This window comes from Micromesistius poutassou (genome assembly GCF_964030765.1).
Source record: "Micromesistius poutassou genome assembly, chromosome: 15".
Classification (NCBI taxonomy): domain Eukaryota; kingdom Metazoa; phylum Chordata; class Actinopteri; order Gadiformes; family Gadidae; genus Micromesistius; species Micromesistius poutassou.
The window spans coordinates 14,754,207-14,780,554 of NC_140285.1; the positions used below are offsets into that span (position 1 = coordinate 14,754,207).

Here is a 26,348-nt window from a genome sequence, read left to right on the forward strand (position 1 = left end):
ACATGATCCACCATTCTTGAGGCCAATAAGCATTTTTAAAACTAACTATTGCATTACTTGGTATGGGATTAAAGCTTATCTTCAACCTGGAGTCTCTAGAACATGGGGAACATATTGATATCATTGTTGTTGGGACATGGAAATATGTCCAGTAGGGGAGAGTGGGGTAAGTTGTGCCAGTGGGGAAGTAGTGCCACCCCTTGTTTTAAAAATTGGTCATGTGACCACATATTTTTGAAGAGCCATCCATTAGACTCATCCTGCAAAGAAGAGAGACACATGGAATGAGAGGTTTGCACATTTAAGCTCAAAAAACGTTTTTTTGCCTTTCAAAGTAAAATTTCTATGATCAAGGTTTTTTGATTGTTGCGTCTGAACAATTATAGACAAGTTTGAAAACATTTGACACATGTTTTAGTGCTTTAGTATGCTACACTATGAGTCTATACAGTTAGCACAATGTTATCCCTAAACTGCTGAATCATGCTAGTTTTGCAAAATGGTAGGGTTGGGGTGAGTTTTGCCAACCTTTTGAAAACCTACTACAACAGAGCGACGGATGGTTGGATGCGCACACATCCTGGTCGAACCGTATTGATTTACGAGGTAGAACTTGTTAAGCAAGCATTCATGCCTGCAATGACACCCACAAACATCACATCAGGTTTCAGAGCAACGGGCATATTTCCGTTGAACAGGGATATCTTCCCAGATGAAGATTATGCCCCATCAATGGTAACAGACAAAACCCAAACCAAACCCAGAAGAGTCCTCCACCAGTGCTGCTGCTGACCTGCCTGTACCATCACACAAGGAGCCAACCCATGCCACAGGTCAAAGATCTGTCTGCCAGTGACTTTGTCATTGTGAGCTTTGCAGATAAAACTACAACCTATAATTACGTTGGATTGGTGGAGAAGGTTGATGATGCCGACATCAGTGCAAAATTTCTAAGGCAAAGTTGTAAGAGGTGGATGGAAAGCCCATCTTCACATTTAAAGACAATCCCTAGAGGTGATGTGCTCCGAAAACTACCAACACCAAAAAATCTTGGTGGTACAGCCAGAAGGGAGGAGAAGTTCATATTCCCCTGCAACATCGACAAGGGGAATGTTAAGTAGTAGGCCGGATCTGTGGTTTTCAGTCAATTAAGGCCTGATTTTGAATTAAATTTTGTTCTTGTTTTCTTTCTCATTTTGTTCTTTTGTTCTTGTCTTCTTCTTGGTGTAGAAGAAAGGATGTTCAGCATTATCCTGGTTGGAACCCTATATTTACTTTAAATAAACCTTAAATTAGTCATTTTCTAATGGATTTGTCTTGCTTTTATATAGCATTACAGTTTATGAGATATATATCAATGGCACAATTTACCCCAACGTATTCTCTCCAAAGGCACAACTTACCTAGCCTGATGCATCAGCCGCTTACTTCATTACATTTCATATAGCGTCTGAACACGAGCCGTAGAGATTCGTTTGCTTCCGGGAGGCGGTTGCTTCCGTTTGCTTCGACTAATCGCTGCTGCTTGGCGGTGACGTATGCTATGCGCCGGAAGCCGGCATCCATCTCGTCAACTGTTTACCGCAGCTTGGGAACTACACCGGTATTTCAGTTTGGGCGCTTCAGTTCGACGTCATCGCCCGTCATCGCCCGTCATCGCCACATCTGCTCGCTGATTGGTCCGTCCGCTCTGGCGGACGGAGCAAACCGAAACGCATTGCTAGTTCCCTGACTATATGGTTGAGGCAAATTAAATTTGCCGGAACCAGTAGGCGGCGCTAGCCTGGCTACAACTTACCCTGCACCGGGGGCAAGTTGTGCCACGAGACCACTTTTTTTCTGAAAGCTATATTTCTTAAACAGTTTATTTCAGATCCATAGTTATTGTTGCCAGGGATGCACCACATCCTGAAATATACATACATATTTCATTTGGAGACATTACTGTCATGGCCTCACTTTAAAGTCACTTTGGGTAAAAAGTGGCACTACTCACCCCACTCTCCCCTACCTACTGTTATGAACCATCATCCATGTTGTAAAGATCGCTAGTTAGCATGTTCGCTAACTAGCGATTAGCGCAAATATTAGCGATTTTGTTATTATGCTTGCTATCCATGTTATAACGAAAATGTTACATTACATTAAACAGAATAATAGTAATGATATCAATGGGGGGAATGGGACATGGAGATATGTCTAGTACTGTCATGAACCAACGCTGGCCGCGGAGCGCCAGCCCCCGCCGAACAGCCTCGCAGAGCTCCGGGGCTGGAGCTCTGCGACCGGCCGGGGCTGGAGCTCCGCGGCCAGCGTTTGGTGATTGTGCTTGTTAGGGTTCGGGTTGAGGGGTGAATTGGGATTCACCCTTCAGCTGTTTGACGACTCCCGGTCACATGTTGCCCAGCTTTGCGGAGACGTTTCGTTTGGCTACCAAAATACACGTTTTTGCTTCCACGTTGACAAGACGCAATGAATCATTCATTGTAGATCTGGCAATGGAAGTTGGAAGTTGCCGAATTATTTGTTTATTGCCTTGCTGTTTTTTTTTTTTATAACTGTAGCCTATTAGGCTACTCTTTTGACAACAGTCTTTAGTGATTTTGCATATAATATGACCTAGCCTAGTTTCTCACTCGAAATATAAATTCAAAGTAAATGTAATGAGTAGTGTTTACCAAAGCGGTGTTTGAGTTATCATGCATAATAGTGGCACAGAAAGGTGTTCATTTACAAAATATGTAGCCCACTAAGCCTACGTTACTCCTGACCAACCTTTACGAAAGGAAAGGAGATATTGGTATCCCATAATCCTTTACGGCGGCAATATTTTAATAAACAGGCCATTTACCGACTCTACTCTTTTATTTCCACATATGAATTTGAATTCAAGTGGCCTCAAATATTCCCGTTGGCCAAATCCGACCAAAGTGATTCTCACTGTTGGTGATAACCTGATTGAAATCAATACGAGAAGAACGCATGGATCAAAGGAGCGCTTGTTGTAGTCGGAGAATTGTACGCTAGAGACGCACGGTCGTACCCGCCGTCGCGCAATGACGTCGCTTAGGAAAGTGGAGTCGAATTCACTTTAAACAGTGCGGTCTTTTCCTATGTTCGAAAGGAAGCACCTTTTCATCTCTCCTTGACCCGATGACGTTTTCCACTAAGGTTAAGGAAAGGAGGCAAGGTTAGGAGATTTGACTATTCGTGGAGGCCCTAGGATTCGTAAATTCGCCTCCGCAGGGGGGCCGGATGGCGCCCGACCCAGCGGGTTGCGATGACGTGGCGTTTCTTGCAGTTCGAAGTTGTATATTATTGTCATAAATTCAAGCATATCATTGACATAGCCTACGTGTTGCCGTCTACTGTAGTTGAGATGTTGACGGCAAAAATACAATTAATGTTTGGCCTCTCTGATTTAATAGGAAAGCTTTAGGCACTTATTTGCATAAAAACAAATTAACTCGGCAATGGAAATCAGAGATGTAAATGCCTCCCAATATGAAACCAACTTTACTGTGGTGGGGGAGACTAGCTCGGCACGGCGGACGGTATAGTGCGCTCCCTTTCCAATAGTTGAGTAGGCTACTTAGTTCTCAAACTCTGATGTCATAAAACATACACAGGGCTGCCAACTTTTGGGTTTTCGCTGGCGTGAGATTCTGTAGAATCGTGTAATGCATACCTTATAGCAGGGTGGATGTGTGAGCGTGGGGAAGCAGGCACAAACGTGTGTCACACGGTGAAACAGTGAGAGTTGGCAGCTCTGAACATACATCTTATCAAAGCTATCTTTGTTGATACGGGGATGGGTTAAACTAGAAATTTTTAGGCACTTATATGAACATCCTTACTGCGCCGACTGCCAAATGTACTTATTGTAAGTCGCTTTGGATAAAAGCGTCTGCTGATGCCCTGAATGTAATCGAACAATAGTGACTCGGCGCCATGTTGGACCCTGTTTCATTTTGCGGTTGTTTTCCTTCACTGCGCCATCGCTTAGAAACGGTCGATACTTTTGATTGACTGATTGATTTCTACTCTAGTGGCACAAACCTAAATAGCATCGCCGTGGCAACGATGAAAAATAAATCGGTATTAAATGCGCCCCGGGGGGTTTCGTCCAGCCAGTCGAAATGTACGGGCAAAACTTCATACTAGGTTCGTGTTTTAGTGCTTAACGTTTGACACATGCCCTTCGTTCACCAAAAACGGGATGTTCCCCGAATTTGACAAGAACCCCGAATTTATTCTCCGAAATGTCACATTATGCGACTTTCGCTAATCGGAATTTCTCAACGATTTCCCGCTAATCTGCGCCCCGGCCGAAGCGGCCTTCGACCAGTGACTTGAGACGAGCCCGTCTGCAGAGTTCGTCCAATCCGGAGTTTGAGAGCATATCTCTCTCGGGATAACCCCGCCCCCGGCGAACAGCCCGGCATGCAGACCTCGTCCGCTCCTGAGGAAGGGATATCTCCCCGGGGAGGTGAGTCATTTTTTAAATGTCGTGAGATCGTGAGAGAGATATTGTGCTCTTATAAAGTAGCCCGCAGTATCCACTTACTCGAATTATGCGTTTCTTTCGGGTCCTGTTTAGCAGAACTGTGTCCCACTGTAAGATGTTGACCGAGTCTCCTGCAGGGTTTTAAGTTGTGCTCTCTGAGACCAGCTCTGTTCGGGACTCTTTGCAGTGGTAGTTTCTTTGTTATTACATAAAAGGCGAGTGCATTGTCTGTTTACAACCGTTGAGAGGACGTGTTTGTATCGAGGGTTTGGTATCATACTAGAACAGGTATTTACATCAAGCATTAAAAAATGACTGGTAATGCAAGTATACATTGGTTAGCAGTTAGTAGATTTATGCCTACAATGGTATCGTTCAAGCTCTCACTACAGAGAGATCAAGCCGGTTGGGCGAGATTGAAACGGGAATTATATGCACGGCCGATCGTGTTGGGGAAACAAAACATGTTACATTTCTAAAAAATCTCTAGTTATCTAACCGGATGGAAATTAATGTATGCACATTGCGTTCGCGGCAAAAACGTCCCCCCGCGAGGTTTACATTGTGGGTGAGGGGGGAAACAGCAGCATGGTTGACTCGAGGAGAAAGTGTAGCCTGGAGCTTTACATTTAGTTTGGACCATTCTCCAAGATCCATGAACATAGCATAATGAAATGGATGAAAACTGATCAGGGGACGGCTTGCAGTATTTACCTACTGCCCTACACTGGCCTACACAGTAGGCCAGTTCGAGACCAAATTAGAGACCAAATTAGAGCCCTTCGAGTAAAATAAACGGAGGAAATGGAAACGGAAATGGAAGAACCCACCCATTGTCCCATCAATGAGTGGGCTGAGCTAAAGTAAACGAGCTAAAGATGGAAAGAAATTGGCAGATTCGGAGTTTGCGGTTCAATAGATCATCAGTGAAACATAGTTGCAACACAAACGACACCTCTAGCTAAATGTAGTAACCTAGAGAACCAGCTACAACCTTGTTTTCATCCAAACGAGCCGTCTTTAGCGAACGGTGAATTGCATTTACTTCTATGAGCTGTCGGCTTTCAGCCGCGAGCGTCTGCAAAGTGCAAAACAGAAAACGACCACAATGGTCAAATTTCAATAGCGTCGCCATTGTTGACTCTAGAGCTCCAAAACTTGTTCCATATAGGCAAGGCCTCTATATGGTCTTACTACAACCTTTAGTTTTGAAAAATATATCTCTTCTTATTTTTAAGGAATTTTTATTTGGCAAAATTTCAATAGCGTCGCCATTGTTGACTCTAGAGCCCCGGAACTTGTTCCATATAGGCATGGCCTCTATATGGTCTTACTACAACCATTAGTTTTGAAAAATATATATCTTCTTATTTTTAAGGAATTTTTATTTGGCAAAATTTCCATAGCGTCGCCATTGTTGACTCTATAGCCCCAGAACTTGTTCCATATAGGAAGGTCCTCTATATGGTCTTACTACAACCTTGCGCTTTGAAAAATATATCTCTTCTTATTTTTAAGGAATTTTTATTTGTCAAAATTTCAATAGCGATGCCATTGTTGACTCTAGAGCTCCAAAACTTGTTCCATATAGGCATGGTCTCTATATGGTCTTACTACAACCTTTAATTTTGAAAAGTATATCTCCTATATATCTCCTCTTATTTTTGAGGAATCTTTATTTGGAAAAAAATTCAATATCCACTTTTTTGTTTGCAACAATTTCAATAGCGTCGCCATTGTTGAATATAGAGCTCCAAAACTTGTTCCATATAGGAATGGCCTCTATATGGTCTTACTACAACCTTTAGTTTTGAAAAATATATCTCCTCTTATTTTTGAGGAATTTTTATTTAGCAACAATTTCAATAGCGTTGCCATTATTGACTGTAGAGCCCCAGAACTTGTTCCATATAGGCATGGCCTCTATATGGTCTTACTACAACCTTTAGTTTAGAAAAATATATCTCTGCTCCTCAAAAATAAGATGAGATATATTTTTCAAAACTAAAGGTTGTAGTAAGACCATATAGAGGCCATGCCTATATGGAATCAGTTTTGGAGCTCTAGAGTCAACAATGGCGACGCTATTGAAATTGTTGCTAAATAAAAATTCCTCAAAAATAAGAGGAGATATATTTTTCAAAACTAAAGGTTGTAGTAAGACCATATAGATGCCTTGCCTATATGGAACAAGTTTTGGAGCTCTAGAGTCAACAATGGCGACGCTATTGAAATTTGACCATTGTGGTCGTTTTCTGTTTTGCACTTTGCAGACGGTCCCTAAGCTTGCGACTGAAAGCCGACAGCTCATAGAAGCCAATGCAATTCACCGTTCGCTAAAGACGGCTCGTTTGGATGAAAACAAGGTTGTAGCTGGTTCTCTAGGTTACTACATTTAGCTAGAGGTGTCATTTGTGTTGCAACGATGTTTCACTGATGATCTATTGAACCGCAAACTCCGAATCTGCCAATTTCTTTCCATCTTTACGGAAGTAAGCCACTATAGTTGATGACACGCCGCACTGTCATGTTTTTCTATTGCAGTGTTTCACAAACTTTTTTTCTGGGGACCCATTTTTTTTAAATTACAAACCATCGCGACCCAATTCAAATTAGTACAGTACTATCAAAAACATGCTTCTTGTTTAAAGTTGTTTGTTTTAATGCCGAACAGGTAGGCTTGTGTTTCAAGGGGTAGTTCGAAATTTTGGACATCGGACCTCATTTCCAAGTGAGCCAGTGTGTTATTTATCATTGGAGACCGTTTTCAACACTTTAATTCAGTCCTATTTGCAGAGACCGCTGGTGCTAGGCTAGCGCAAGTCGACGGGATTCTGCTAGCCTGCCAATAAAAAGTCTTTTCTGTCTTTTACCCACTTCACAGTACACCCAAGGCAAATAAATGATAACGCCAGATGATAATGACAATGATAAATAACACACTGGCTCACTTTGAAATAAGGTTCGATGTCAGAAATTCCTAACTACCCCTTTAAGGGCAGCTATTGTTATCGAACAGTCAATGAATCAATCAATCAATTTGAACAGTCAACATTAATCAATTCGTTTACCACATAAGATAAGATAATAATTAATCCCCTGGGGGAGAAATTTGAGTGTTTCAGAAGCAAGTAAGACAGTCAAGAAACTGTAGAGCTAGATGCCAAAATAGTGCCAGTATTTCTGTACATTTATTTGGCGACCCAATTAAAATCTCCCGACCCAGTCTTTGGGAAAGACTAATCTATTGGACTGACAGTGATTGCGATATTGAATGGTAAATATAAATGAAAACACAAGTAACCCAAGTACTTGTTTGACTGTTATTGCACTATTGTATATTTGTAAATGTCAGTTTTACATTTGGAGTGGTAGGGGGTCTATCTATCTATCTATCTATCTATCTATCTATCTATCTATCTATCTATCTATCTATCTATCTATCTATCTATCTATCTATCTATCTATCTATCTATCTATCTATCTATCTATCTATCTATCTATCTATCTATCTATCTATCTATCTATCTATCTATCTATCTATCTATCTATCTATCTATCTATCTATCTATCTATCTATCTATCTATCTATCTATCCTGAGTGTGGAACAAAAATCAAGTGGGAACAGGCATCCTGACCATAAAAAATACTTTCTCTTGCGTGCATCGGAGGAACTCTGTCCCAGCACATCTTTGACACCTGTGGAGTTCCACTATGCACTACGGGCTGTGTGTCATTACCACACTTATCATAACCCTGAGAAATGTCATAAGTGGTTGAGGAGAGAGAGAGAGGAAGGGAGGATCCTTGTTTGGTCATGAACTCTGACCTCTTACCTATTCTCAAAAGTCAGAGGACACAAGTTGTTGAGGAAAGATTGTCACCTGCTTTCTGTGGTATTCAATGGTGTCATGGTTCATTGGTTACAATTAACATTTTATAGATCAGTGGTCATAGCATGGTGGGCTGTGCAGCGTTTGGATGCTCCAATCGGTCCGAGAAGGGTTACTGAATGTATGGCTTCCAAGAGCGCAGGAAGAGCTGGATGGCAATGGTCAGCTTTCATTACCTGCAAATGACAGGGGCCCCCAACAGTCGAAAAACTATGTCATGTGAGTAATGTTAACAGAGGTGACATCACTTGCTAGCATTTCAAAAGGCATCATATTTCTAAGTGTAGAGAATTATGACTTTTTGATGATATTTGAAGTGCAATGGAAACTGATCTTACAAGCCTACCTACAGGTACACTTTGAAGATAACCAATTCACTGCCACAAAAAAGGGAGGCCAGTTGAAGTTGAGGCCAGATGCTGTGCCAACAATATTCATTCATCGGCCTATGCCGCAGAGGAGGAAACCAGTCCAAATGGACCACACATATTACCCCAAATTAAACTTTGGTAGGATACATGCAGCTAACAATATTCCTCATTTCATGTAATTCAAGGACAGACGACACTCTTGATGAGATTATTACATTATTCCCATTAGTACATCCAGCTTCAAAACGACCAGAGGTCAGGGATTCCCTGAGGATTTGCATACAAAATGTAGATAATCTACGCATTTCTACCTAATTAACCATTGCCAGTAGATAACTCATACATGTTATTGGTTTCTGATTGTGGTGGATGATTTGATTCACGTTACAGTAATGTTTCGCTTTCATTTATTTTCTATAGGAGTGTAGTGTACCCTTACGTTGGAGAAGACAGGTTGGCAAATTCAAAGGCAAAATACATATAACAGCAACAGTACCTTGCTATTATTACGGAGATTGAGGTGGATTTTGAGGGCGATGAAAGGGACTGGACATGAGACAGCGCCACCAAGAGGCCACTTTGCCAGGGGCAGGTGGTCCAGGGATGTGTGTGCCGAGGGCCCGTCAGCCAGGGGCCAGCGGTGGAGAAACGACTTTGCCAGGGCCAGGTGGTCCAGGGACCAGACTGCTGGCGACTGATAGGGCGCCCATGCAGGACCATAATAAGGCAACTCAAAATGGAGAAATGAATGAGAAGGAGAGCAGAGAGGGCTCTTGCACAACAAAAAAATAATAAATTTGGCGCCAAGAAAGAGGAACAATATAGTTGACCAGAAGTTCACACAAATGTTTAACAGAGACCAAATTAGAGCCCTCTGACAGGAAAAGGGGAGGAATATGGATGGCAAAGGAGACAATTTAAAAAGCAATACAAATCAAATTTGTACTGGTTATAAAACCCTCCAGCAAATTGAGATTCCACTGCCTAACATCCGCACGCTGCAAAGGAGGATGCAGCATGTAAAGCTGCAGCCAGGAGTTTTGGTGGAAGTGTTCGAGATGCTGAGGCTGAAGGCAGGTGGTATGAGTGATATGGAGAGAGAGTGTGTGCTCTCCTTAGATGAGATGTCTGCCTGACCACAAAGGACAAGCGACACATGCACTGGTGTTTATGTTGGCTGGAGCTGCAACACGGTGGAAACAAGTTGTGGCTTACCACTATAGCGGCAATTCCACCAATCGCGCAGTTTACCGGCCTATCATAGTCAGCATTGTTGAAGCAGCAGTGTCTGTAGGGCTGCATGTGCTTAACATCACCATAGACCTGGGGAGCCCCAATAGAGGAATGTGGAAGTCCTTTGGGGTGACCTATGACAAGGCATGGATCCAGCATCCTGTTGAGTCAAACAGTGCCTCAATTTCATGCCTGACATTCCTCATCTCGTCTCGTTTACCCCTGGAGATACCTTCACAGCTGGCAAAGTCGAGCTAACAAACGAGCAGGCAATCGGTCGTCTACCAAGATAAAATATATATATACAGTGATAGGCATAAGTTTAGGCACCCATGCTAAAGTTGACGAAAAAGAGGAATAAAAAATCATCTTTTGGAAATTGATCTTAATGCCTTAATTAAACAAATGAGGAAAAATCCAACCTTTAAGGACACCAATTTGCTTTGAATAATGTATCGTAAATAAATAAATGTTCTCCATTAAAATACAGGGTGCGTAAGTATAGACACCCCTATGTTAAATTCAGAGGCAGGCAGAGTTTTATTTTTAAAAGCCAGTTATTTCATGGATCCAGGATACTATGCATTCCTGATGAAGTCACCTAGGCCTTTGGATTTAAAATAGCCCCACATCATCACATACCCTTCACCATACCTAGAGATTGGCATGGTTCTTTTCAGTTAGCCTATTAGATGGTTTGATTTGCATTGAGAAATAATTAGGCTAACTAACAGCTATAAGGATAACTGAAAAGAACCATGCCAATCTCTAGGTAAAAATAAAAATCTGCCTGCCTCTATGGGAATTTAACATAGGGGTGTCTATACTTATGCACCCTGTATTTTAATGGAGAACATTTATTTATTTACGATACATTATTCATTCACAAAGCAAATTGGTGTCCTTAAAGGTTGGATTTTTCCTCATTTGTTTAATTAAGGCTTTAAGATAAATTTAGATTTTTATTCCTCTTTTTAGTCAACTTTAGCATGGGTGCCTAAACTTATGCCTACCACTGTAATTACGCTGTGTGTGTAAAAAAAAAAAGTGTTGCGCTGTGCTTTGTACACAACACATATCACAAACAATTAACACACTGAAAATATGCAACTTTAGACTTGTATTGAATGTGACTATATTCAAATATTAATATCATTAAATGTCAGTGGAAAATAATGCCAATGTATCTTCTCTTTTACAGCAAACTGCAAGATGGCAACCAATGACATCGTGCTTCCCAATGAGGCCAATGAAAAATGCAGCCGCTATAGCTTGCTGAGATGGCTCAACCACACGCTCAAAGTGAAATTTAATCATGTGTCACAGACATGCTCAGGTAAAGCCCATCAATTGATGACAACGTTTTTTTCCCTCTTTGAATTGGAAACGCCGGCTCAACCTTCTCAACATGTGTGTGTTTTGTTCAGGTGCCACTCACTGCCAGTTCATGCACTGGCTGGTCCCAGGCTCGCTCGACATGAGCCAAGTGAAGTTCCAGGCTAAGTACGAGGAGGAATTCAGGCACAACTACAATCTGCTTAAGGAAGCATTTGATAAGAGCGGCATTACCAAGGTTAATACTCTATTAATAATCTATTTCTTAATAAAAACAGAGGATTGTTATTACAACTCTGTTCTTCTTTCTTTGCTGTGTGATTAGGTTTAAAGGACAATGTCAGTATCATTTTGACTCACCACCAATATCAGAGATGACCTTTGCTAGTGTGCAGTGTATGGTTTTTAGAACGGTCTAATCAGAACAAGCCAAATGCCTTTTTCTCTTCTAGTTGTGTCATAAACGAGTTATAGCAGGTTCTTTAAAAAAAAAAAACACACACACATTAGGCCACATGTATACACATTGCAAACTGTATACTTTGTCTTTTTTTTCAGGGAATTCCCGTTGAAGAACTGGTCACCGGCTCATTCAAAGCAAACTTCGCCTTCTTGAAGTGGTTCAAGGCGTTTTTTACAGAAAACTCCAAAGATATGGACTACGACCCAGTCCAAGCACGGGCTGGTGAGGGAATCGGGCCGGCGCAGATCATGATGAACGCCCCCGAAAGAGGTAGGCCTCAAGTGCTATACCCAAATATCCACGTCTTTTGAATTAGATGTTGTATTTCATAACCTCCCCAAGGAAGCTGCAATGATAAAAGCAGATATAATGGGGGGCCACAGACTCTTTTTGTGTCTAAACACGTTTTAAACCATGTCAAAGAGTAGCCTCAATCGATTGCATCCTTATATCATTCATTTAGTCCCCTTACATTTTTACGAAACATCTAGTCTAGTGCATGCACTGTAGTAGATGTAAAAAGGAGGATAGTCAAATTAATATGACTATCAGGAGTCTATGAAACCAGACAAGCATCCGTTGTGAGCAGAAGGAAACACATGGCTGCTATTGGTTGTAAAATTGAGGAAGCTGGCAAATGGAAACACAGAATGGTGCCTTATTTTTGTGATACTTTTTTATCATTATGTCTATGCATTTTTAATTAAGTTGTTATTTTTCACCCTTTCACTTGGCAGCGAGTTGGAGACTGGAACATGATTTTGTAGAACCGAAGGCCGCCCAATATTTCCCCTACACCGAGAAGTGGAAGAAAACGTACAGTTGGGCAGAGTCCAGCGCTCAAGGAGAGTTCTACGCTTACTGCAGTGTGTGTGGCACAGACTTGTTGACATATCGCAAAGGTATCGTGGATCTAACCCGACACTTTATCACAAACAAACACAAGAAAAGGGCTGAAAAAGGCAGATTTGCGTTGCGTGAGGTTGTCGTGCAGTTCATAAACAAATACTGTTCGTCTAGCTCCTCTGGTGGAGACCAGCCGTCTAGAGACTTTGCACGCTATATGCTGGGATTGGAGTTTCCCACTGACGTTTCATCGATTTGCAAGCAAACACCATACTGCTTGTACGTGTACGGAGGGGTGACACTGGAGGAGGCGGTCACCGTCTCTGTGGTTCTCGTTGGCTTCTTCGACATGGAATCTGCAACTCACCATATCAGGCTACTGGATGTTCTGCCCTCTCCTGCAGAAGAAGCAGGGGAAGAACCAAAGAAAACAGGAGGAGCCGCTGTGGTGAAGGCCATGAAGAGATTCGGCCTTCCCTTGATGAATCTATCTGCTGTTTACGTTGATGGAAACGGTGCTTCCTCGGAGCAGATCTGCTCACAGCTCAGGGAGCTCAACCCAAACGTAGTTGCCTTCGGAGATCTGGGTAAAATGGCGGATTCTGCCTGCCATGCCGCAGTCACGGCCCTCTCCGGTTCGGTTCAGGAGATAACTTCAGACCTCCACGCCTATTTCATGTCCACCTCCACCTCCATGGAGATTGATTGTTTAAAGAATCTGTTCGCCTCTGGAAACAATGCTGACAGCAAATCATTTCATCCTAGCAGAGACTGCCTTAACTTTAGTCTATTAGTCAGGAAAATGCTGGAAACATGGCCAGATCTGGTTTCCTTCTTCGATTCTTGCAGTGAGGACAATGACAAAGTCAAGCCAATCTGTGTCATGCTGCAGGACCCAAACCTCAAGGCAACCTTTAAGTTCCTGGCTCTGGCCCTGAAGCCTCTTGAGGCTTTCCAAAAGCATCTAGAGATGCATGGAGATACAGGCGCAGACCTGTTGCGCATCTTACAAAAAGCCAGCAGCTTGTTGCACACCTATGCCGCCCACTTCCTTAATCCGCAGGCTGCAGAACGCTTCCTTAAGGAGCACGACGCCCGTGTCCTGACCGACAAGACGCATCACCGGTCAGGAGCCGACCTCCTGGCTGGGGGTTCAGCCGTGGAGGAGCTGCTGGATGAGCCTCTTACGCAGGAGGTCTTGTCATTCTATGTGACACTCACGGGTCGCATTGCAAAGGAGGTGCCACTAAGTGACAGGATCCTGAAGAGCATGGCGCTGCTCCTGAGCCCCGAGGGCAAACTCAAAGTAACAGACACGGCCGTGGAAGAACTGGGGAAGAGGCTGGGAGTCTGCAGCACTGAAGAAGAGGTGAACCAGCTCACCAAAGAGCTTCTGGAGTATCAGCAGAGGGAAGAAGAACAGGAGGACGCTGGAGAACCCCAAGATACATCTGCCATCTCACTGGAGAAGCACTGGGCCGGCGTGCTCAAAAACAGGGATTCTTCCTCCGTCCTCAGGAAGGTGGTCTTGAGCCTGCTGTCCTTCCCTTGTCCTCCACTCGAGGCTGAGATAGTCTATGCTCGGGTACGTGAAGGTCAAAGGAATACCAATTAGATTTGTCTGTTAAGGAGTCTCATTTGTTATGTATTGACACATGCTCCATGCGTCTTGTCTTAGGCCATCGCAAGCGGAGATGCCATATTGTTTTCGGGAGACAGAGAGGATTCGATCATGGAGGAGGGTTTGGACAACACTATTTCTGAGGGCACTAGTATCGCCCCTGTCCAGAATGGTATAAAGATGGAAAATGATCCTAGTGTATCAGGTAAGTTCAGAGACCGAAACTGCCATAGCCTCTTTATATGGTCTTGATCTTTGTTGTGATTGGTGATGTTGTAATGGACAGAATGCTCTTTTAATGGTGTAACTCTATTCTGGTCAAAACATCGGACAACATCGTTTTTAAAGCTTGGGTAGGCAATTTAAAGAAACAGCCAGAGTAAGCTTGAATTTGAATATGAAACCCAAAAATGCTTCTAAAATAGATTGTCTACCCTAGTATTAAATCTGCAGTGTGTATGATTGATTGGCATCAAGTGGAACAAACTTGGCCGAAATTGAATGTTATATTCATAAGTATGTTTCATCGCTGTATAATCCCATGACAATATTCAGCTGGTTGCAATCTGCAACACCAACGCTAAAGGCCATTTAATCCTACACTCTGACCTTTAATAGATTTCAATTAAAGTAAGTTATAACCAATGCCTTTGTTTACCTGGACTATAATAAAACAACAGCCTACCAATCAAATTATTGTTAATATATACAATCCATAGATTATAATTATTAAAGCCTATGAATGCCTATATTATACAATCTTCAGTACACTTGACAAGATAACCGTACTTAATATGATTACATTCTGCATAGAAATTATGATTTTTGACAGTTGATTTGTTTCACTAATATTCATTCAAAATGAATACACCAATGTCTGTTTTCTTTTCTTCTACCAGTGAATTACCGTAATGGGACAGTTAAGCCATGCACAGTTCTCCTGAGGAAGCTCATCCGTAAGAAAATACTGAGATAATTTAAATGATATTTGTCGCATAATTTAATTGAATTTGACCATACAAGAATGAGTACAGAATGTGGTACACCACTAAAATGCCAGAGATGTATCTTTAGTCTCTCTTTGTTTCAACTGTCATAAATATTAATGATAATGATGCATATCTTACAGTAAACGGTTGTTTCTGTTATTAGAATATTTTATCACCTAATGAACATTGTAGTTAAAATAATAAGTAAATAATGTTAAACTTTCAAATGACGTATATATACTATGCAAAATATCCTAAATGCACAATTTTGAGAAATTTTTTTTCTTCTTCTAAGAACCAAATATTGGAGATTGCAAAGATGGACTCGTCTCCAGTCAAGAGGTAGGGCATCTGTAAACGTAATCCAAGACAGAAAATGCTATGTTTAGCTTGTTTGAGATGCAAATCCAAATTTATTTTATAAATATTGGCTGTGAAAATATATCAGTTGGGAATACACGGGGAGGATTGGCCTGTTTGGTCTGACACAATCTGGGATATTTCTAATGTCTTAACATTTCTTTGGGAAATCTTCAACCTTTACCCTTTGTTTACTTCTTCACACTTTCTCAAACTATAACTAACATCCTCTGAACCTTTTTCCATTTTGGTGAACTGCATGGTGAGGGACAATATGTCAACGTTTGTGTGTGTTTGCGTGTGTGTGCGTGCGCAAGGGAACAGGGGTGTCGTTCATGTGCTCAGGATGTACACGCCACCTGCATGGGCATGCTGCATGTGTGAGTGTAATGAGATGGGTTCTCTCTCAGGGGCCCACTAGGGGAGGTTATGGTTGGGAGACCAGCTTGCGGCAGAAGCCCCCGTCCCGCACAGTGTTTCAGGCTGGCCGGGGCACCTGGGCCAAGCCTGTAGGTCTTGATAAGGACAGCCCAAGGGGACGAGAGTCTGATGATGAGTTGGTAGGTGAACTCACATATCCTACCGGACCAACTTTACCATCCTTAATAGATTCACATGGAAGCACTGTGACACACGTCATAGCCTTAAGTCTCCCTGTTGGTAATACCGGACAAAGCGATTCATTTGTAGATATTATTATTTATTCTGACAATCTGACTATCAGCCTACTATCAAGGAAAACCAAAGCGTTGGAGATAAGGTGGGTTAGTACGGACGAGCTCTGGATGATCCTGGTCCGAATCTCGACTTAAATGGTCAAAACAATGTAGGCAATCCAAACATTTGGGTCTGAGTCTGAGTTCGGGGGTTTGGTTCTCTCTAGTTCATATGCGTATCAGCAACATATCAAACAAAGAGGCATCACAGAAAGATGCATGTTTTCCATGTCCAATCAAGTATTATATTGGCGAATGATTAAGGTTCCAGTTAAAAGCTGGTCATGTTGCTTACGGGCTGGTTACCTTCCCTGATAGGACTGGTGATCATAAAGCCTGAGGTAGGCCGGCCTCTGCCCTCTTTGCTAACATCTCTTTCATTCTAATCCACGCGGCCATGGGAAGAAATGGACCGGGTCTTTCAGGGTCATTGTGTAAGATGTGAAGGCTCACTGTATGCTTTTCAACTCAAACTGTGCCACCTGGTTCTTGTGGCTGGGCTTTCAGGTGAAAGACACTTCACCATCCAGTAAGATTACACCGAGCACTCGGAATTTGAGACGGGTCCACGCCTATCAGGTAAGACAAATATCATCTGATAAAGGCATGCTAAGACCGCCGTCTAAATTGAAACTTACAGTTAAATGAACGGATGGATCTGTCGTTAAAGAGCAGCTTGCTGGTTGCCATCCCGGTTAATCCATGTGATGAAGGTATAAACATTGCTTATTGATTCAAACATTTGTTTTGTTTTAATTGACTGGTTTTTGTAACGTAACATGCCAATGCAGACCCAAAAAGCGTACTTGAACCTGGCACCATGAACCATGAAGGGTTCCCGGGAAATGTACCCCGGTCCTTAACCTTGTTAAACACATGTGGAGGAACGTGGGCGGGGGGGCACGGCCCTGATTGATGGGAGCGGGAACAGGACTGAGTGGTTCCTTCTTGGCAGGATGGGAAGGGCTTCCTGGCCGGAGAGCTGGTGTGGGGGGCTCTGGAGGGCTTCTCCATGTGGCCCGGGATGGTCATGCCCTGGAAGACCAAGTCGGCGCCCCCTGGGATGAGACGCGTGGAGTGGTTTGGAGACGGGATGTTCTCGGAGGTAAGAGGGAGCTCCACTCTGCGTGCGCTGTCTCCTGACCTCAGCATGGGTCCACATGTCTCGGTGTTTTGTGTTGCAGATCCCGTCTGCAGGCCTCACGCCGTTTCAGGCCTTCAGTCGCTGCTTCTGCAAAAATTCCTACGCATGCCTGCCCACGTACAAAGACGCCATCTACCAGATCATTGAGGTAAGAGGATTGGGAGAAATACTCATCCTTTTGTAGCTCCTTTTTAGGATTGCATCTATCCTTCTGAGAATATTAAGGAATACATTTTGACCAAAATAATAGTAATACTAATGTAATAGTCCTTCATTGGATAACCTCTATTTATCTATAACCCTATCTTTTGTGTAAATGCAAAGATCAGGCATAGGAACCAAGTGGAGGTAGCTTGTTGTTAAGTCGTTATGGTTGCTGCCTTAAGAGATGAATAAATACTTTATAAAAATGTTTTTATAAAAGAGATTTCAAAGTGGTTACTAAGCTAGCTAACGTGAGGTCACCGGGCAGGCTGTTCCAATATTTGGGGCCTTGGATCGCACCTACACCTAGGCACCTACACCTAGGAAAAACCAATAGGGGCACATCAGAGGACCTCAGGGTACGACCGGTGGAGTAGGAGCTCAGTGAGGACGCTAGGTGCCAGCACACATTGCAAGATTAAGTCTTCAGTGACCTTAATCAGGGCAGTCTCTTAACTCACTTTGTTACTTTAGTGGGCAGGAGCCAAGGGGGAGATCAGTGAACGAAACCAGAGACTGAGGCATAAAGTGTAATACTGAACGTTAGCGACGGCTTCACACTGAGCACACTGTCCGCTCTGCTTCCAGCTGGCCGGGGAGCGCTGCAGGAAGTCGTTTGGAGCGGCGAAGGGAGGCAAGGAGGACGAGCTCAAGCTGATGCTGGACTGGGCCCACGGGGGATTCCTGCCCAGCGGGCCGGACGGCTTCAGCCCCTCTGGCTGTAAGTGTACCCTCTGCTGGGCGCGTGTCTCGTAGCGGATGTGCACCGTGTACGGGACGTGTCGTCTGAACTTCCATCGTGTTACAGTTCTCTTTATTGAGACGCCCGATTTATTGATAAGAATATCAGAAGCCCTTTCTTTTTGTTAGGGTTAGGGTTTCTTCCACTGTTTTAGACTCAGCTGTTTGATCCACTTGACCTATTTGATATGTAATATTGGTTCTTATCTTTTTATTTTAACTACAGACACACGGGCAGATCCTTCAGACAGTCCACAGTCAGACTACAATCCGCCAGCTAAAAGGAAATATGTCAGCAAAGCAAAAGCGATTGCACTTGCGCTCACCTACAACAGAGGTAAGTAGTGAGAAGCCTTTCTGTAGAGAGTAGAAGAGAAGTGTTTCTGCTTATATTAAGGTGCACATTTGTGTGACTTTTATTACCATTTTTTTTATTTATTGTAATTTATTTTACTTTTCAGAATCAATGATACAAGAAATTGAAGACAAGGGTAAAAAGATTGAAGGTATGCTTGAGTTCCTGTTACAATTTATTGTTTTAAGCCCTGAGGCATCGATATATCAGGGAAAAACATATTTTTCTTTCAGATTTCTGTATGTCTTGTGGATCACCTGAGACAGAAATCTTCCATCCACTGTTTGTTGGCAGTCTCTGTTTGAAGTGCAAGGTAATCAAATATCATTTAAATTAAATTATTCAGTTGACCTTAACCAGCCCCTCTCACTATTATCTAATGCAAGCCCTACATTGTACATATTCAGTGACAAACACTGTTTGTTCCTAGTGTGTTAGTGATGGGTTAAATGCAGAAATCACATTTTGTTGTACTTGGCAATGGCAATAAAGTTGATTCTTCTTCTTCGGTTGGTGTTGCAGTATTAACAAATAATGTTTTGCAGGACAACTTTATGGAGACACTTTATCGCTACGACGAAGATGGCTACCAGTCGTACTGCACCGTTTGTTGTGCCGGCCTTGAGGTGATTCTCTGCGGCAATGCCAGCTGCTGCAGGTACGTACTGTACTGGTGTATGTACTGTACTGGTGTGCGTACTGTACTGGTGTGCGTACTGTACTGGTGTACGTACTGTACTGGTGTGTGCCCTGCCTTCAGTTAGTCACAGTATGGACAAACCATGTAGCATGTAGCCACTGATAGGGCTGGGTATTGCCAGGTGCCTCACAATTCAATTCAATTCCGATTCTTTAGGTCACAATATCGATCCGATTCGATTCAATATTGATCCAATTGCTTCGATATTGATTCAATAATACGTGCAGATGACAAAAATACCTAAATAATGTGTGCATTATTTGTATTGGTTTAGAACAAAGTGACCCCAAAATGAATTAACCATTTCATTGTGCTTTAATTAGCAAAAAGGGAATACAACATTGTATAGTATTGGAATAAAACATTGTATTGTATAGTATAGTATTGTTCTTGAGCTAAACTTGCAGCATAAAAGTAATAAACATAACATGGACAAATGTAAAAGTGCATGTAAATTTAAGCATACTCGGTTCTAGATTACAATGACTGAGTATGTTTTTAAAATAGAAAATGTCTGTAATGATGCCTCTTATTTTAGGTTGAAATGTAAACACTGTCAAGCTCATAATGTGCTTACTTTTAAAGTGGTGCAATTATAATTAGGCTTAGAAAGTGCCATCGTTTTTGACAACAAAATAACTTACATTGGACTGCTGGCCATAATGAACGACCAGTGAACTATTTATCTTATTATCATGAACAATTGTATTTTTTTAATTACATTTTTTTATTATTATTATCGATTTCAAAAAAAATCTGAATCGAGAACAAATAAATTGCAGTGCATTGATGAATCGATATTTTTACCCAGCCCTAGCCACTAAACATCACTGTCCCTTGGATAGAGTTCAACATCTTCTACGTTATTGACAGATGTTTTTCAACGTCTCCTCATTCCTCAGATGTTTCTGCAAGGACTGCATCAACATCCTGGTGGGCCAGGGGACCTTCGACAAGCTGAAGGACGTGGACCCCTGGAGCTGCTACGTGTGCAAGCCGTCCGAGTGCAGAGGGAACCTGCGGCTGAGGGCCGACTGGAGGCTGAAGGTCCAGGAGTTCTTCGTCAACAACAGTGCGCTGTCGTTCGTGAGTCCTACCTGCCGTTTCCTTTTCCTTAAAGGGTCTCAGGGGTAGAGGAACTGACACGACAGCCAGAGATTGGAACACCTTGAGGAGACACAACTGAAAAGACAAAGGGAGATTTAGTCTGGGAAACACAAAGAGAAGCGGAGCCACGGGACAGAAGCAAACCTAAACCCTGACTAACCAGGCTGAGTAAGCTAGCAACAGCAACACTTACATACAAGGGAGGAATCCACCCCTTACCTTAGAGTGTATCCAAACAAGGGCACTGCCCTGGGAAAATGCGAGGCAGGTAGCACTAAGGTAGCACACGGCTAAGAAAAAGCAAATGACAGACAAAATGAGGTTCATCTGCACATGAAATGAATGCAAAGGAAGGGCCAGAGAGAGAGAGAGAGAGAGCTTCGGAGGGGGGTCTATGTCTTATCCTCATTTCCTTCACCTCATTGGAACACGTCATGTAGAGATGTGAAGGACAATTTGAAAAGGACAGAGGAAACATCAAGATAATTTGACTGCACTTACACTAGGCTGCACAATGATTCAACAGTGGATGGAAGTGGGTCTGCTGTAGTTCAACTACAATGTACCAAAGAACGACTAGTAAAAGCACATCTTAGGGCGCACTCACACTAGGCAAAGTGTCCCTTTACCGTACTCAAGTATGATTGCCCCCCCCCCCCCACTGTGCCGCTGGCCTGTGCTCACACTAGGCAATCTCAACTGAGCCTGAGTACGGTTGCCTCTTGTACATATAGGTTGCATAGCCGTATGCAACCTACGCGTGTGCGTGTGTCGGCTCATTAGCATATGTACCGTGGCCTGAGCACACCTCTCCGAAGTGTACTGAGGCCACGGAATTAAACTGTACTTGAGTACGGATGGCGTGCTCACACTAGCCAAACGGTCTAGACTTTAGGGGGCAAACGTACTCGGGCAACGGTACAGATGGCCTAGTGTGAGTGCGCCCTTAAAGGCTTAACCCTGTGCATTGTTACTTTGCTATTCATGCAGTTCTATAATTACGTGGACAACACGGTGAAAAGATATTACCTCATTACCACGGTCGGAATTGAAATATTTATCAACATGAACCCCAGCAAGTATGAATCATTGTAACTGGGATTGATGTTGATAAACAGGAGTGGACGGAGGGTGAGCCACCGCTCTCAATGTGACAGCCACTTCGTCTCACTTCTGTGACTGGGAGCCTACGTTCATTTGTTAATTTAAATTCCACCGTTGGTAATGACGGTATATTCTTTTACCGGGTTGTCTGAGTTTATAGAGCCTGCATTAGACAACACGCGGGGGCGAGGATGTGTTAGTGAGTTAGTTAGTAAAGAAGTATTTCCACCAGGGCCGTCCCCCGTCCATCACATCTGCCGTCGCACCGTGACGCAGTCCAGTGTGAGTGCAGTCGGTTTCTCTTAGCACCGTGGTTTTCTGTTTCTCAGTCCTTACAAATGCTTCTTCACATCTTTCTTTGACCTCATGAAGTTTCATCGAAACGTCAGGGACAAGGTTAGGACATTGTTAGGGGGAAGTTGTTTTACTATACGACTTTGCAACAGCAAATAGCAGCCTTTCATTGTTGTTTCACCATTCCGATTGAGCCTTGAAGGATTGTGACTTATGAATTATGGTGCAACAAATGCAGCCATGTGCTGTGGGAAGCCAACAATTAATTTCAACCAAGCCAAACAATAATGATAATAACTTATCAAATTGAAACAGTGCTTGTCAAGGTACTAAAAGCGCTTTACCCAGTGAGTATGTGTGCTTGTGTGTGCGTTGGGGGTGTGACCGCTCACGCACTACCTCTAAGAATCTGAGCATACAGTCGTAATTGGCTTTAAGTCCAGACATGACAAGTGATTGGATCATTGTTTTAACCCAGGAACCCCACAGAGTGTACCCCTCCATCTCAGCTGACCAGCGCAGACCCATCAGGGTGCTGTCTCTGTTCGATGGCATCGCAACAGGTTGGTTTCTCCTCCTTACACGATCGTCAAGGAAACGTTTTCCAAATGCATATCAGACTACATTTCCTTCACAGTGAATTTCAATAGAGCATTCACATAGATATCTATCTATATATATATATATATATATATATATATCAAAACCCTAATCCCATTTCTCTGCTCCTGCAGGTTACCTCGTGCTCAAAGAGCTGGGCATCAAAGTGGAGCGCTACGTGGCTTCAGAGATATGCGGAGACTCCATCGCCGTGGGAATGATCAAACACCAGGGGAAGATCGAATACGTCAACGACGTGCGCACAATCACCAGGAAAACTGTGAGCACCTCTTCCAGACTTTAATTTCACGGTCATACCGTTGCTTTTTGCGTTAGTTCATTATCGAGGCTTTTGTCCCTTTGTCACAGATTTAACTGGCAGTCCTCATTAACAGCTCATTTTCCAACCACTCACCACTTCTCTGCTTCCTCCCAGCTGGCCGAATGGGGTCCGTTTGACCTGCTGATCGGAGGCAGTCCCTGTAACGATCTGTCCATGGTGAACCCTCTTCGAAAAGGATTGTTTGGTAAGGATTTGCCACCCATCTAGTTCAGAGGAAAATAAGGTCAAAATTCAAGGCATTATTCAAATGTTATAGGTTATATAACAAGCTACCATCTCATATTGAGATTCAGCCCGAATGATGTCCTTCTTATCATTGTTTTAACAGAAATGCAATTCAATTGTACTGCACTGAACAAAACCGATCAGGAATGCTGTGAAATCGTATCACCATTACTTTATTGTGTAGTCAATAGGTTATGAATATCGGTCCATTTGGGCACAAATTAGAATCATGTTTGAATTTGAAATGGAAGATTCCACCAAGATCATGACAATACTCTTTCATCGTATGAATTTCCACTTTTGTCTCTCCTGCCTCCTTTCTCCCAGAGGGCACTGGCAGACTGTTCTTTGAGTTCTACCGCATGCTGACCATGATGAGGCCTAAAGAAGATGACAACCGCCCGTTCTTCTGGTTGTTTGAGAATGTGGTGTTCATGGGTGCCAATGACAAGTCAGACATCTGCAGATTCCTTGAGGTGAGCGGTCGTGGGTGCCTGCCCATCTTGTCAATGTTTATTCTATCTTAAGGCAATAGATTGTTATCAGTGGCATGTATTTATTATTATTTTTTGTCTCCCATTTTCCAGTGTAACCCCATTCTTATTGACGCAGTGAAAGTCAGTCCGGCGCACAGAGCTCGCTATTTCTGGGGAAACGTCCCTGGCATGCACAGGTAGATACGAATACCATAATTGCATTTTCAGAACAAATTCCTGTAAAAGTGGAAGTCGTTGTAGAGAGTCGAGTTACTTTGGGTTATTGCAGATGTATCAGGACATAAAGTCTATGTCTAATAACATTCTCTCTCACTCACTCTCTTTCTTTATGTCTTCAGGCCTCTTGCAACATCTCTAGATGACAAAGTTGGCCTCCAGGATTGCTTGGAAGTGGGACGCGTAGCAAAGGTTAAAAAACAACAGAATTCACTTAATAATAGAATATAATATGCATAATATTTGTGCATCATAAATTAAGCATAAGCATCGGCTATTTCAAGTATACACGTCTAAGAACTTAAACTTCAAATGGTGAATGATGAAACCATATTCCCGTTTGTCCTTCCCTGTTCCTGTAGTTTGAGAAAGTCCGCACCATCACAACCAAATCCAACTCCATAAGGCAGGGAAAGGATGGTCCTCTTCCGGTGGACATGAACGGGAAGGAGGACTACCTCTGGTGTACCGAGATGGAACAGTAAGTCTTTCCAAACGATCAATTGACAATCAACAATAAGAGAACAGGCTTTCACCACAATAGCATTTGTTATCGAACACAGGAGAATTGCTTTAATTGATATTCTGCACGCATCTAATGAGTGACTGTACGAGCCTCAATCAATTGAATCTGTTGTTAATATTCTCTTAATGGTTTGTATGTTGTTTTTTTGTGTTGTTGCAGAATCTTTGGCTTCCCTAAACACTACACAGACGTGAACAACATGGGCCGCTGCCAGAGGCAGAGGGTCCTGGGTCGCTCCTGGAGCGTCCCGGTCATCCGCCACCTCTTCGCCCCCCTCAAGGACTACTTTGAATGTGAATAAGGACAGTAAGCTGCAGGCACGACGTGGCGCAACTACTGTTCTGTCCCCTAGGTTTTTAAACATCGATACAGAGATTCTCTTTTTAAATATTTTTTTAATTTTATTGTCGTACTTATGTGACCCAATTAACAGAAATCAGATTTTTCAGTGATTGATTATGGAGGATGCTTTTACATTCAAGCAATGGTGCTGTGCTGAATCCAAACTGTAACACAATAATCTACCTCAATACGTCTGTATGCCTACAACCTTTAGTTTTTTTAACCTGTATTTAATTGATGTATGAAAGGGATGAACTGGTATTTTAATTAGGATTAGGAGTTATGTCTATGGTAATCTCATGAGACTATTAAAGGGCTGTTAGATTTAAACTGTACTACTAACCTGACATAGCCGTTAGGTATCTAAAATAATAAACTCTTAATTTGCTTAAATTTTGATAAATGCCTCTTCTGAATGTGAGTTCACACCAAAAGCAAACCAAATTTTCTACCAACATACGTACTCCAGTTTGATGGTGCGATAGGCGCAGAATATGGGGGGGCTCTCTGGTGAACTTGAATGTTTCTTTCCACCAATTAAATCTCAACCATGGCTGAGATAACCACCATTGCAAGTCTTTACTTGCTGTGCAATATTATAGAGCTCCGGGAGTCCCCTCGGCAACAATTACATTCTCCTCTGTTGTGCAGTTCAATCTGGACTTCAGGGAGTGAACTGTCACGACAAAGCATGAAGCGAAATTTGCGGGGAAATTTCAAATATTTTAACTTGAGTGAAGCAAATACATAAAAATGAACTGTATGTATTCGCTCCGCGCCATAGGTTTTGGTTTGAATGCACCTTAACTCGATGTATAATGTTGTTTACTCCTCTGTGGTCATCTTGTAATGATCAATTTTAGTTCTCTTTATAAGGTGCTGTGGACTTTGATGAGTTAGTCATTTTAGCATTTTTAGCAATTTTATTTTGTAAAACAAAAAAAAAAGTGTTGGTGGTTTGCCTTTTTTCTTTTTTATACTGTTGAGATGTATACTAATGTTTAATAGTATGTTTTATTGTTCTTTGGTTTATTTTTAAATTGGGCCCACTTTTTGTTTTAAAATTTGACTGATATGAAATACTATGAAAGGTAAAATTGACAATTTGAATGACCCATGGTGCTATACAATATTCCTTTCACACTTTGTCTGTGTTTGATTGAGCTCACTTGTTCCCTCATTACTTACTGAAATGATCTGGAGTAACACAAGTCGATTATGTAAATCAGGCAGTATCTGCTGATGAGATGAAATTACCTGAGGTAATTTAATCATTTTTACAGAAGTTATTAAAGGCAAAAATAGTCCATAAGAAAAACATGATTCAAAACAGTGGATGACTGGATGGATAAACAATACTATAGGAAAATAAAGAAATTGGCAGGTGTGGAATAAACGTAGTAAGACTGCACGATCACTACGACACAACCAGAACATATGACCCCTTCAAACACATAAGTAGGATTATTGGAGAGATAGAGAGAAAGGGAGGGAGAAAGGTGCTGTGTGAGGGTGAGGGGCTCCCCACTAAACCTTAGTAGTCACAGGCCCGTTTTATGACCTCACCCCCTCCATATAGTTGGGAAGCCCCAGACAAGAAGGGGGAGAAGAACGA

The 26,348-nt window shown here is 42.4% G+C and overlaps 1 protein-coding gene across 1 annotated transcript; it reads left to right on the top strand.

The window, feature by feature from the left end:
* Window positions 1-3,473: 3,473 nt before the first annotated feature.
* LOC311360141 (uncharacterized protein) lies at window positions 3,474-24,692 on the top strand (the record flags this gene model as incomplete). The annotated part of the gene is given in 30 exon segments (XM_084480240.1): window positions 3,474-3,554; window positions 8,452-8,517; window positions 8,521-8,607; window positions 8,609-8,620; window positions 8,754-8,910; window positions 11,207-11,341; window positions 11,433-11,578; window positions 11,899-12,073; window positions 12,541-14,234; window positions 14,328-14,475; window positions 15,170-15,226; window positions 15,555-15,601; window positions 16,030-16,179; window positions 16,843-16,914; window positions 17,291-17,440; window positions 17,520-17,627; window positions 18,272-18,404; window positions 18,651-18,761; window positions 18,886-18,930; window positions 19,013-19,092; window positions 19,325-19,437; window positions 20,382-20,565; window positions 22,463-22,547; window positions 22,719-22,864; window positions 23,021-23,111; window positions 23,480-23,628; window positions 23,740-23,825; window positions 23,988-24,057; window positions 24,228-24,346; window positions 24,551-24,692. Coding segments are annotated over 30 exon segments (4,839 nt in total).
* Between the last annotated feature and the right edge of the window lie 1,656 nt (window positions 24,693-26,348).